The sequence below is a fragment of the Anopheles marshallii genome, chromosome 2, assembly GCF_943734725.1.
Source record: "Anopheles marshallii chromosome 2, idAnoMarsDA_429_01, whole genome shotgun sequence".
Lineage (NCBI taxonomy): Eukaryota > Metazoa > Arthropoda > Insecta > Diptera > Culicidae > Anopheles > Anopheles marshallii.
Window position 1 is genome coordinate 22,690,935 of NC_071326.1, and position 14,150 is coordinate 22,705,084.

Sequence of the window (14,150 nt, forward strand, 5' to 3'; positions counted from 1 at the left end):
AACCCAAAAAACCACAACAAATTAGAATCGATCTCCTTTGAAAGTGTTTAAACAGCTTTCCTTTTAATGATTGTAGCATATTGCACAAATGAATTATGGCTATAAATTTGAGATAAAAAACACATAAACACATAATCACAACGAAGTAAAAAAAACATAGACAACGAACAGAAATCAATCACTACAAACTACTACTTACAATCGTAATAAATTAGCAGCACTGGATAAAAAATTATCTGGTATAGATTTTAAGCGATTGCTATTAAGCCGTCTGGAAATGAAAGGAAACAAAACAGAAGATAAAAATAATTATAATGAAGAAGAAAACAAGAATAAGGTAAGCGAAACTTGTGACAAGATTGAAACAAGATATCAGATATTAAAAGAGAAATGCAAGCGAATGAGTGTGTGGGTAGTTGAGACGTCGTAGATATCTCGTGTGTGGTGGGTAACAACAGTCGTCGTGTATGAAAAACATGTGAGTACGCGAGTTCGATCACATCCAAACTTAATTAAAGAATTGTCGCCCTAAGGAATACGCCCTCTGTTGACTGTTGCTGACGTCGGTCTCTGAGAACTATGCTGATCTGGCAGTGAGTGCCGCTCCGTTCCCTGGTTTTATAGCATCCAAAGGGATGGGGAAGGAGAATACGAATTCGGTTTGTACTCGAACAGTCCAACCTGCCAACTTTCCTGCCGACCCCGAAAACGGAAGGAGGCGTGATCAATTATGTCAAAGCGATCGTAAGACAGGGAATAACGAGAAGCAACGGATAATTAACGGAAATCGATTTCCAATCGCAAAGACTCAAACGGTCCCGTGTTTCAGCTCACCCACTCGGTGTTATTTAAACGACTGTGGTCAATGAATGGCTTTTCCGTTTTAACAAGCTGACCACCAACGGCGTACTGGAGTGTACAGCAAAACATACAGCTAACAAAGTTATAAATCCCGCAGACAAAGGGAAATGAGAATGATTTGTTTCTTCCGCGAGACTTACTGAAAGTTAGTTTTGTGTATTTAGTGAACAAATTTGTTTCGTTTAAAGCATTGATTAATATTTTATCCGTAAAATATTTACTACTTTCAGTATGGCAGTTTATGTGTTTAACATTCCGTTTTGTTAGTTAGGACTTTTCATAAATCAAAACACAAACGATTCCGTCGGTTTCTTTCTATCGAATTGAAAGCAAAATCAAACATTTTAGCATTTGCTAATCATGTGCCATATATTTAGCAGTCCATCGATAGCTGTCTCGTGAATCGATCGTCTGCATCCGTATTGATCCATAAAGATCACCACAAAAAGAATAGAGGCCTGTGCTCTGTTGGAACAAAAATATTGCAAATTGACTGCTGCCCAAGCAGGGTGGCTCTAATAATTCAAACGATTTTATTTGTGTCCGCGGTATCTATTGACATAAAATAGCTGTAAATAATGCCTATTAAGCAACAGCCAATTGGGCATAAATTAGTACTAAATTGCCAGCAACGGAGATTATAGGTTGGCAACAGAAACTTCAAAAATGTATTGACCGTTCAAAAGATAAGCGGCTAGGTTCGTCCACATAACTGAACGAACAAACAAACCTCCCTCGCCGTGTTTCGACTGTTTGAAGAAGCCTCTTTTCCCTTCACTTATTGGAGCTATTTCCTCCGAAAGATTAATGCAGAAATCTAATAAACATATGTAAAGTATTGCTAACGAATCACAATATTTTCTGTCACAATATTTGCATGGAGAGCGAGCAGGATCTGCACATTTTGAATTCACAAAAACCACTAGGTTGCGAAAACCAGCGCATAAAGCTGACTGATTGACTGTGACAGGTAATATTCAAGTGCCAGACAGGTGATTTGGTGTCGTGTGCCGGTTAATATGAATCAAACCTGTTGTGGGTGCGAAGTCGATGGAGTGCTTGGGGAGGAAATAGGCGAGATGCTAGTGACACGAGTTGCTCAACCAACTGTGTCAAACCGGATCTAACATCTGATGTGCAAAGTTGAAGATTATGTGACATTTGTACAACGAAAATAAAAAGGAACTCGGAAGGTTTGGTACGGTACAGACGAAATAGAATCCAAATAGTTACTTACAATCTTTCCAGCGATATCAGATCGTGCAAAGCATCCTTCTCAATGGTGTAGATATGGTTGTCCGTCAGTTGCCTGTGAAATAAATATTGTGAAAGAAATAATTTGGATTATATCATATTAACCTAGAAAACGTACATTTCTTTAAATTATGAGTTAGTTAAAGTGGTTTTTTGATAATGTCTTGAGCAGATTTTATTGAAATCATTGTATATTTCATGAATATTGATCGATGCTACTGATAACTACAGAAACAATCTTCTACCGAAGGCAGATTAAGCTGTTTTGAATGCTTTTAAATTACAGCCCTGCCATTGAGTAGGATTTATCGGTCGTGGGATTCCTTAAAGAAGTCATTTACGCATAAATATGAATTTGATTACAGTATTAGCATACAATTTCGGCAACTTTGGGATATCGAGTTTCTGGAGTCTTTCGAGGGTTTCTGCCAAGAGATACATTGTTTTATTTTGGTTTTGGTATTAATGTTTTGCGGTCCCTTCAAAGCTGGATATGTTGTACAGATTTTTTAGTTTTGTGTTGGTAAATGAGATGTTTCAATGAGATATTCAGCATTACTTCCAGGATGATCTTCTCTCTCATAAATTAACTCACTAAATTGAAACCTCCTCGGAATATTCCAATGAGCGAAAGTGTTGACGAATTAAAACAACACTCAGTTCCAGCTAAAGTTGCACTACTATGTGTTGCCATTTTAAGGAAGCTATTGGATGTCTATTTCGTGTTTGAATGTTAATTTAATTGAATCCGTATCCATTACCAGTGTCGTTCAATTTGTGTTGCGAGAGGAACCCAACCGGCAGGAGGTGGTAACGCAACCGGAAGGAGTTATCTTTAAAGTGACTGTATCAATTTTAAATGCCATTTCTTTTTGGCCTTTCGACGGTGTGAAAGGTATGGGCTCGTTTCCGATGGCCATATAAAAGGCTCGTACCGATGTAACACTATACCTGACCCATGTTCGGTTGGTAAAATAATTCCAAATTCGGCAAAAGAAGACACAAAAGCACGTTTCGTGTTATACCAGCAGATGTCCGGGTTGGAGTGCTCCTTGGCAGCGTTAGGAACAACTGTAAAGTGTATTGAACGTAAGGAGTCGATAAAACCAAAGTCCAAGAGACATGTCGGAGGGTGATCCGATGCGTAATTATTTAAAACTTACGAGCCTCACAGTGGGGTATTAAAACAGAAAAATATACATTTCATCGACAAGCTTTGCGTTGGGTTGTGAAGGACTGACCGGAGTCCGATGAGAAATATCTCATATTCCACTTATGTAAATTAATGACCAACAAACACAATGCCCAAACTAAGATCCGATTCCCTACGTCCAGTGAAAGTGGGACAGTTGTTCCGAAGTCGAATTTATTTGGCCGATGTCCAACTGATTCTCCTCGACGTAAACCCATGAGGTCCCTGTTGGGCAGTGGTAAAATACATCACCACCATCGACGGCGGACTGTGAGCGTGATTAAATCGATGAAAGTTAGGGGAAATGTGATTGGGAATCGATTAAAATGATAAATAAATGGGAAGCCAGTGTAGGGATGATAGGAAAATGGAATTTGAATCAGTAAATCTTCTTCCTCTCCCTCGAGGGTTGCACATTTGAATAATGAGTTGCCGATGCTGCTGGATCGCAGGCTCGATCTCTTCAATGAACTGCATGCGAGAGCTCATAAGCGTAAATCATTCCGACCTTTGTGGTGTGGCGAATGGTGGTGGATACATTTTTATGGCGACACTAAACAGTGTCATTTCGGCACGTCTGGTGCCGCGTTTCTATCGATTGGTCTCTGGAGCGCCATCTTGTCCGGCATGATTTCCATTGATTAGCAAACGCTACTAATGATGTCAACACTATCGGTGCGATCGTTACGAACGCATATATCAGTCCAGGATGTATTGGCTGCGTTGTACATTTTTTCAAAGGTAAAATACAAAAGATACCTTAATGCAGCTTTAATTTGCTGTATTGGAAAGTCTGTTTGCCTTTTTTATTTCATAACCATCCGTTCCGTCCATCAACGTAACATAACGCCGAAGAAAACTAAGCAAATGTTGAAAAAGAACACACATCTCTGGGACAACATTCCAATGGACAAGTTTAACTGAACACTGGGTAACTTCATTTCCGCCATGGATTCCACCGGAAGTCTATGTTGATCGCAAATGTTAGACAGCGCTCTATCGCCTCCAGGACAGGGGTAATTTTGGAAAGCACTTCGCGTAACACTATTAAAACCATCTACCAGCGGATGTTGCGCTACTGTGGGCGCATTGGTTCCGCAGGACATTCTATCGGTGGTTTTCACTTGTCGCTGTGCCTGTTCACGGTTGTGGTGTAATTAGTTTAAAAAGAGTCGTTCGCTCACTTTCCATACGACAGTCCAGAGGAGCTGCGAAAGAAGCGATGCTTTACCGGTACCAGTCAATGAGGTGGTCTAAAAGGGAGTGGAGCTAAAGGGCAACAACGCCACATACCGTGTTGCTGATAGTTCGCACGGTTTTATGGGGGGGAATTTTCGGATTTTATTTAATTACTGCAAGATGCCATGCGACATACACACAGAGGCGGTAGGAGCCGACCGACTGCTCTTGTTTTATCGTTTAAACATCTTAGCTTTTTACTTCGATACTTTCAGTGTTCCGTGCGCTCGTGGCGTGTTGGTAGATGAGCAATATAGGAAGGAAAGGTTAGTGTCATGAGGCAAAGAAAACTTTACTTACAGTATTCGCAGCTTCGCCAATCCTTGCAAGTCGGACTCGTAGACGACACTGATGTTATTGCCTTGCAGATCCCTGTAAGAAGCAGGAGAGAACGAATAAAGTCAATTAGGTGGAAGGAACGGCCATCGGAAACGGCTATACTTTGATCTGCTGGTGATGTGAGAGTACCCATAATTGAATTAGTTGAAATGATTTAATAATATTATTCGAAGCAATAGCTTTTTGCAAAAACTTGTCCTGTGATTTACTCTTAATTGGAGTCCTTTAAATAGTGGAGTATTAATTACTCCGAGGTGCACGTGTTAGAATTGGAGCTTTTTTGGACCTAAAGAGTTGACCGAACGGTTTTAACGTAGGACTTCCTTTTCCCAATAACGGCTTCATGTTCGTACTAATTGTAATAGTTTGAAAAGTCCACATGAAGTGAGATATCATGACGAAAAAATCCGTTTTTATATAGACCTGTGTCTAGATACATAACTCTCCAAACCATAAAACTAACAAAAGGTCATGCCAACACAAACATCCGAATGTGTTTAACATCTAAGCGTAAGACTCTTCATCTTAACCACTCAACTTGGAGCCTATTTTATTATCGTCATTACGTTGGTTATGGTTCCATGTCCAGATTTACTGTCCAGAGAGGGATTTTTCATGTTCCAGTAGCTGGACGGCGCAGAGCTGTATTTTGGCTATGTGCTCGAAGTTTGGGTACGCCGTTTAGTAGAGTACATAATTAATTGGGCTATAATGTCATTTCCGGTTGCTTTGATGATAATTCAAGTACAAAAAAGATAATACAAGTGTGCAAACATTCATGAACGGTGTTATTCGGTATTATGAAATGTTGAATATGAAAGATGAATATTCCACATTCCTGTGCCATTGAATGTTATTGAATGTCATATGATGGACTTGCTGTTCCGGTTGGCCATTTATTGCCAGTTCCGGTTGGCTACAACGCTTTAATGTCAAAGAACACTCACATGCATCCATTTTCTCCCCACTGAAAACACCATTTGTGCATAATTGGCCATTATGGTAAACTGTTTTACACGTCCACAAGACTCCACGACACATGTTTCATGTAAATCGCACAAAAATAGCCAAATGCGCAAGTTGGACAAAAAAAAAAAACTGTAACGGAAATTCTAACTCACATTGTCGTACATCTTTTGCCAGCTGTTAATATTCATGACACATTTTGCTCGAATTTATGCTTCTTCACATTTTTCGAGTGTGAACGTGTGCGCTCTGCTTGGTTTCCTTCGGATGGAGACACACATCCGTTTGCAGTTGGACGAATGTTTACACACCGGATTTACGAGTGTTTGCCGTTGGCGAAGAGCGAAAGCAAGCAGATGAAAGGGAAATTTATGTGAGGAACGTAGCGGGTGATTCGAATGGACGGATGGATTCGCTCGATCCGTATCACGAGTCCACAAGGTGAGATAGCCCACAGTGATGAATCTCCCTTTGGAACCTTCAGCTGCTGATGTTGTCGCTACTGCATTGTGTGCATTGGGCGGATGCACGGTACGGTGTTGAATGCATGGAAAGTGGGTGCATAAAATAAATAAAATGTTGCACTCGTCCCACAATCACCGCACTCGGAGGTCGTTCGGGAGAAATATTTTTGAGCAACAAAAAATATAGTTGCAACTGCATTAGAATGTTTTGCTGTTCGTGGGATGTGGTATGTACAGCATATGCGAAAGGAAGACACATCAGCATCATCGTACCACGCCGAATGGATGCAGTGAACGGATGCAGATGAAGCGGCATCAAAATATTTCACCAAAATGGAACCCAGTCTAACGGAGATTCTCACTTGAAATGCTGTTGATGGAACCATTTTCACTGCCCCCTGTGTGTGGGATGACATGGGCATCTGACTTGATTCACCCATGCATCAGTTACAGTGTCATGTCCCCTCCGCTTTTGCAGACAGTAGTTGCCTTGTGAAAGCATTCACTAGCCGTCATACGCTTGGAAACCTCAATGTAAGTGAGAAAAATGGCACCCGGCACATAGAAAAACCTTCTGATTGAATTCCACCCAATTCCGCTCGAAAAGAGAGCAAGTGTTCTCGGGGCATGGGAAGTAGCAATGGCGGCTCCTCACTGTTTTCCCTTTTTGACAAACGAACTGAGTGCGACTCTGGGCACCGGCACGTGAGAAAAAGGATAATGCGAATGTCATGTACGGGGTAATGGTCGACGCACATTATGGGAGAGTAAGCAGATTTTCGTGTTGGATCGAAAATTATAAAACCGATTGAAGTGCTTTAGACGCCGTTAACCTGCACATTCGGCACCTTTTTTGTGTGTGATGGCGTTAATGATACGGCATTGCGAGGCAAATAACTTCGACCGTACAACTCTGTTTGTTGCTGATCATGGGCTTTACGGTCGGGTGTGAATATTTCGTTAAACCACATTCAGAAAAATGCTTCATTCTTTCGGCGTTTATTTTCGAATCGAAGACTTCGAATCTGTTTTTTTACCGGAGTTTAATGGCTTTGGGTTGGATTATGAGCACTTCGTTACCATGATAAAGCCGTTGGTGATTAACGTTTCAAAAATATCCGAAACGTCGGAGAGTGCAAGTGATATATTGTTAAGGTTTACATTATTGTCAGATTATTCATTTTGTAATTAAATTAGTATAAAATAGTTTATAAGTATTCTTTATTTTATATATTCCCGTTTAATTCTCCAGATACTCCAGCTAAAGGATGTATGAATCACAAAACCTGTGCGTCTCCTTTCATTTGTGTGTAGAAAAAAAACAATTTTCCTGCTATTTTTGCTAAACTTCTGTCACACACTATCCAGGAAGCTTAACTCTATGGGAGGCAGTGAATCAACTATTGTATTGATTGTTTCCATTTCGACATAAAATTAAATATACATTTGCATAAAATTTCCAACCTCCAAACAGAAAAACCACTCAAAAATCGATGGAATGCATTTTTTTTTTGCATGAATGCGTCAACAAACACAACGTTTGCTTTCGGAATCGATTGTGGGACAGGTGGTGTGGGCCTGCATGTTTGATTCACATTAGATACCATAAGCGGGACAATCATCATCTAATCAGCAATGTATGTCCACACCGCTTTGTCTTGCAGCTCGACAGGACCGAAGCGAAGCTACAAAATAACAATGAAGTTAGTTTTGAATTGGTTCATAAATTAACTGAGAATGGAATTTGATGAGCTGATAACGCGCTCCACCGACACTTCGTGGTTGGCATGCGCTCATGTATGCATTCACCCATGTCCCTGTGTTGTGATGGTGAAATAAGGGAGTTGACAACGTTGCAGAGGAGCATCCTCAGTGACACCGCCAGCACGATGTTGTTCGATGCTAATGTCAAGTAATAAATGGGTTTCGATGAAATGGGGCCACCCGGTGCTGGCCAGCACGCTCCATCCGTGCAAATATGTATGCATGTAGCGACGAGACCGGCTGCATGCAGGAAAGTGCACGTAAGAGGCCTCTTGTGGTCTATAGTCGCTTCATCATCAGCGTTGATACAGTGCGGTTGACATGTCCTGCGCTATCGATCCCGTCGACGTGCGAGCAAGCTAAACAACGCCCTGATTAGAATTTATAATCACCACACCTTGATCTCCACTTCGCCGACGATTTGGGCGTATTAACACACTTCTCTAGGGATAAACCATACTTCAGGGATTCCCCTGGTGGAGCATCCCTTTTGAATATTTTTGTTTAACTTAACAGGTTGATGTTTGGATTTGGGTCGAAAATTGAGGCTTGGATATGTTCGTAGCAGAATTTGAAAAGGGTTTGACAGGCATCAAAATAATTCTCTTCCAAAATATGTATCTTTTGCTCCGCTTATGCGGAAAATGTCAATTTATGTCGAATTCAATGCGTTTAGGATACGTAGCTATTTTTAATTAGAGTAACATCAATTGTCCAAATGGACATACGGATGTCATCACCGAAGTGCGATCGTTATAATGAATTAGTACGCATTCGACATTCTAACACAGACGGCAATTTTAGCGTGATGTCAAGAGTGAGAAATGTTTAGCTCGGGAAGGATCAGTAGAACAAAAATCTGGTAAATTTATTCCCCGCATATCACGACCAAGTATTGGTCAACCTCTTGAAGCCACTCTCGACATAATTCTTCACCGGTTCTCTTCGAAAGGAAAACGTCTTTACGTGGATGTTAGCCTGAAGGACGGCACCGTCTTGCAGAGAACATTCCAGCAGCATTCTCCACAGTCCATCCCGTCAGGACAGATTTGTGCTCCAGAAGCGAACATTCTACTTTCCTATTTTCCAAGTCCGAGTCGGAACACCGTGTAATGGAAATGGGAAGCACATTCATTTCCGCTCTCAAGTGGAAGTGAGTGTACACGAAGGCCAATCCAAAGCTTACGTCGAATAACGTTCATAAGAACCGGGAAATACTACAACCATCACCATTTATACAGTATCTCTGTGGGTTAGGCTTCTCCCGCAAAGGACTGAAACACGTTTGGGCTGAGTGTAGATGAGCATGTAATTATGTATGTTTACAGATATCATAAGACATGTGGAAATCGAAATGGTAGGTGTAGACGTACTTCGGAACAGGGAACTGCCAATTTGCGGTGCCAGCAATCCTGTAATCCGGAGATGTTTGATTGCAGACGAGAGATGATAATTGGGGGCAGAGGTCAAAAAAGCAGCAAACCGATGTTATGGAAAGCCTTACCAGTGAGGTTGTGGTAGAGCAGGCTTTCCATCGCTATGTGACCAAATTAGTAATTTAGCCGACGTTGAAGAATATTTGGAGCATTTAATTAAACCGCAGTCGTGTGGTGGATGGATGATGATCCGGACATTGTTGGTACGTGATGTTGAGGTTGTGTCAGTAGATGAATTCCTTATTTAGGGTCTTCTGAACCGCACGTATTTGGATATTGTCAGATGATTTAGTTTCATCAATGGATCTATGTGATCGGAGGGAATATTCCGCATACCAATCAAATGTGGTTACGATAGTTATGGATTTAAAATTTCTAGAGCAAGGTGAGTATCAGATCAAATCAACTGTTTGTTTCACGATGATTGATATGTAAACGAGCTTGTTTATCAAATTAATTATCTCCTACGTATTTCTTTTGTTGAAGATCTCGTTCGAAGCGTAAGGCATGTATAAAAAACTCACCTCGTTTACAGCAAACTGATTAAATTCTTGACCTTTTAGTGCCATTCTTTTTACCACTCGACAAACGAGGCAATCATGAGCAGACTATCCGTTGTCTAGCTCGCTATGAAACGTGATAATTAGCTCTATTTGTCTAGTTAATTAAGATGATTTCAATCCTGTTAAGATGAGGACATTCAGAGGAAAGAAAAATGATTCAGCCTTTATGTTTGCTCAGGGGGTCATTGAAAGTGAGCTACCGACGTGCGTAACACGACCGTTGTCTCGTCACACCGAACAGGGTTGTGTTATGTAACAAAAATAGAATGCAAGTCTCGTAGAATAGAGAGTTCTCCCCAAAACCAGACACATGATGGATACAGATAATCTTAAGCCGCTTGATGCATCTGTCTTTCAACAATGGAATCAGTACTCGTCTGACGGTGAGTAAAACGGGTGAACGTTTTTTTCCGTTTTTCCGACTGTTTGAAAAAGATAGACAGAAGCAATGGGCGATACATGAGACGAGAGTTTCCCAACGAAAACATTGCAACAAGTCACGGCATGACAACCGATGCCGCCTGTTTGGAACCCTTACAACCTGCCGTGAGTTCTAGAGATTGTTAATTATTTCGTTCTACAACACCCGCGGTACCAGAGTTATGTCGACAGATGTGTTGAAGCGGTCTCTAAACTCTTTCTTCAGCAGAACTAAGATTAGATTGTGCAACTCCCAAGGGATGCACAAAAAATAAAGAACAACTCCTTCAAACGACCACAGACAACGTGTTTTGGAGAAATATACACACATGCTATTTGAAACTGAGAGGCAGGCATCAACATTGAAAAGAGACTGGAAAAACCAGATCAATGGATTTACGGAAGCTTACCAAAATTGACAGATTTGACAAATAAAGACACGACGTAGCCTCGAGCTGACAGCCAACGACGTGTCTAGTGCTGAACAAGACCGATGCATTAAATCAGTCAATATCCAATCCAAATCGAGTTGAAAACTGGAGCATAACCGATGACTCGTGGATTTTTGATTATTTTTTCCCTGATCGTTGAAAAGATTGTAGAGATTTGATGGAATACTCCGCATTGCAACGTGTAGATTAGAAAGCAGCAGTTTTATCTTGATGTTTGATCGGAATCCTAGCACCTTAAAGCCTTCCATACATTTTATTTGATTGATTCACTTAAATATAGAGCTAATATTGATTAGGAAATTTCACTTTGTTGCTTCTGGTATTCCAGAAGTGTCCAGGGTAGAGATTGTTGGTTTTTTGGTAAGCGATTATTGTGACATTAAAAAGTAAATGCTGTCCGATTGAGTAATCGATGAACTTTGAGACTACATTTCAAAACACTTCTGACAAAGAAGTCAGATTCCACGGACACCAACGTAAAATGGACAACGAGGTTGTGGGATTATCATAATGGATAATGGACCGCGTCGTGTCCTAAACTGTCTACCTCGACCATTTTGCCATTCGAAGGAGATTTGGACGAGGTGAGAGATCGCTACAGCCACCAAAAAAGATAAACAGCTGTAATGAAACTGCTTCATCGTTGCGTTTCGTTTTTCTTGTTTTTAAAATATGGCAATGATAAAAATATTAACGCGAGGTTTGGAGGTTTAACTGGCGCTTAAAATGCTGCATAAACACACCGGAAGTAATCGGGGGATCTGGGACATATTAACGCGCTTGTAGCTAATCGACCCTTGCCGACTCCGTTCAGCATGGCCATGGCATGGCATGACCAAAACAACAAACTTTTGATAAGCACTCACAAAAACACACATTTTATGACTACTGCCCCTTTTCCGGGTCCGTTGCCTCAAGTCAAAAGGATAAACATTCGCATGCATTGGCCATTAGAGTAGCATCCCGGTAGCGCGTTCATCCAAAACGTTCCGAAACGTAGACGAGGAAAGGGTCGATAACTTGAACCGCCGTCAAAGCCAGACCATCAACCACAGCAGAAGGTGAGACTGTGTGTGAGAGGGCTTGGCATGCTCGTAAAAAGCGTTGAACGAGTAAATTTCAAGCCAAATTGATTTTCAACTTCAGGCAAAGAGGTTAAATACTTAATCTGATTTATGCTTTCAGATAAAATCGTCCGTTTTTCCGTGCTCGAATGGTGAGGCACGTCGCGTTACCGTGACCTGGTAGCACAAAGCGTCGAATTCGTGGCACGATGCATTTCGGGTGGTGAGTCTTTTGGGTTCTACCTTTGTTGACCATTCTACTTCTGTTTTTTCCTCTCTAGAGACCGCTTGTTCACTGCGGTAAACTCAACGCAGATGTTAGTGGCAAGCAATTGCACTTTGGCGGTTACAGAATGATCAAGTTTTTCGACGCCTTTGCACTTCCTTGGAGCGATATCGAAAGGACGTTTGGTGTAGATGCTTACCTGAAAAGAGAGAGAGAGAGAGAGAAGGAAAGATATGGTTAATTGACCGATTAATTATTACAAGGTGGGTACAAGTGTGAAAAAGGATACAGTGAGCGAGGATTTTTATCAGACCGAAACGGAGAAGATGATAATGGTGCAGCGAACAAATTAAGATGCTTTACAGCTTTTTTCGGTAAGATTATCTTCATTAAGAGGGATAAATTTCGATTAAACCAAAGGTCACCCAATGAAGATCATATAAATAGTTTCTTAGTGATATCGTGGACAAATCGTTATCATTTTAGTTCAATCGGCGTAGATCACTATGGAATTATGAGAGAGAGACAGTTCATAATATATTCCTTGAAATTTCTTGCCTGACATCTTACTGTGGTAAATAAGACACACATTATTCTGTAAATGTTGCAGTGTTATCGTATTCTTTTTTATGTATGTCTACACTTATGTATGTCCACGCCCAAGGAATCCAACAAAACGCAATATGTGAGGGAATGAGCGGTCTTCAAGGATGCTTTTATAAACCGATTAAGGTCTTCGAATTGAACACGATCAACAAAACAAGCTTCTATTTCTACTTTCCATTTCTATGAAAAAGATTTACTTCCATAAACCCCACCCACCATTCGACAGTGGATTCGTCATGGAAGCTTAGCCATACGAAATCTTCTTAGAGGTAAAGTACAAGCGAGACGTACGCAATTTTGGCCTTTTTCCAGACATAAATCAATATCTCTTCAGATAGCTTGATTTCGTGACTGTTTTATAGTATCGCCCTTCGTTAATCGTAAGCCAACTCAGGAAAATCTGAGGCTTGGTGTGAATAATAGTAAAAACCGTGCAAGGATTAAGGAAGATGTTGGCTTCGGAAATCGAAAACACACCGCTGATGGGTGTACCCACGTGGAACAGATGGACCGGAGAAAACGGTCAAGCCTGTGGTCATAAATTGTTTAGAAGCGAATTTAATTTCACTCGGACGATTTGTTAGTCTGTCCGTCGATCGAATACAAAGCGTGTGGTTTGGTTCGAGCTTTCGATAGAAACTCGGTGATTAATGGGACCTACGGCATCGTCATCCGGGTCGAGCAGGTCGAGCTGTTGGCCACAGCATCAGATGATGCATCGAATATCAATCGAGGTGGTCAGGATGACATCTTTTCTCGAATGGTATAGCGTGACCTAACGTATCCATATCGACACACTCTTGGTGCGAGAAGGCTATCGAAGTTGTGGAGGGATTTCGCCGAAGAATGGTCCAAATATCATCAACCGACGTTAATTGTTGCGACACTCATAAATCTCCGGTCCGTCCAGTAGGTACATGCGTGCTTGCATCGTCGTGTGCGAGCGTTGGCGTGTTTTGGATGCTTTTCCACGCCATAAGGTTTGTGCAGTGAAGCGTGATTGTAAGAATTATGAATACCTTTGTTTATACAACGATCCGTCTTGAAGAGGGCTCGTAAATTTTTTATTCCGCCTCAATCCGGCCGACTGTAGTCAGTCGCCAAACATGCGCACCACCTCCGCACGCTGAAGCGGATCTTATAAAAGGCACCACGTATCGGGGTCGAAACAATACGTCAAATTAATGGTTCCTGACAAGATGATTTGATTATGCAAAATAGCGGCAACGCAGAGTGTGGAACTGAACAGCCCCGTACGCCGGAAAAAAACTCCCCGTGCTTCATAATTGGAACCATTCTTTACA

At 41.2% G+C, this 14,150-nt stretch overlaps 1 protein-coding gene across 1 annotated transcript in view; it reads right to left on the minus strand.

The window, feature by feature from the left end:
- The window catches only part of LOC128707361 (protein slit), a 103,776-nt gene that overhangs the window by 8,725 nt on the left and 80,901 nt on the right, over positions 1 to 14,150 (minus strand). The window contains exons 2-4 of the mRNA XM_053802313.1: positions 4,847 to 4,918; positions 2,099 to 2,170; positions 200 to 271 (exon numbers count right to left, since the gene is read on the minus strand). Of these exons, the coding sequence (XP_053658288.1) occupies positions 200 to 271; positions 2,099 to 2,170; positions 4,847 to 4,918 (216 nt within the window). The remainder of the gene's footprint in view (positions 1 to 199; positions 272 to 2,098; positions 2,171 to 4,846; positions 4,919 to 14,150) is intronic.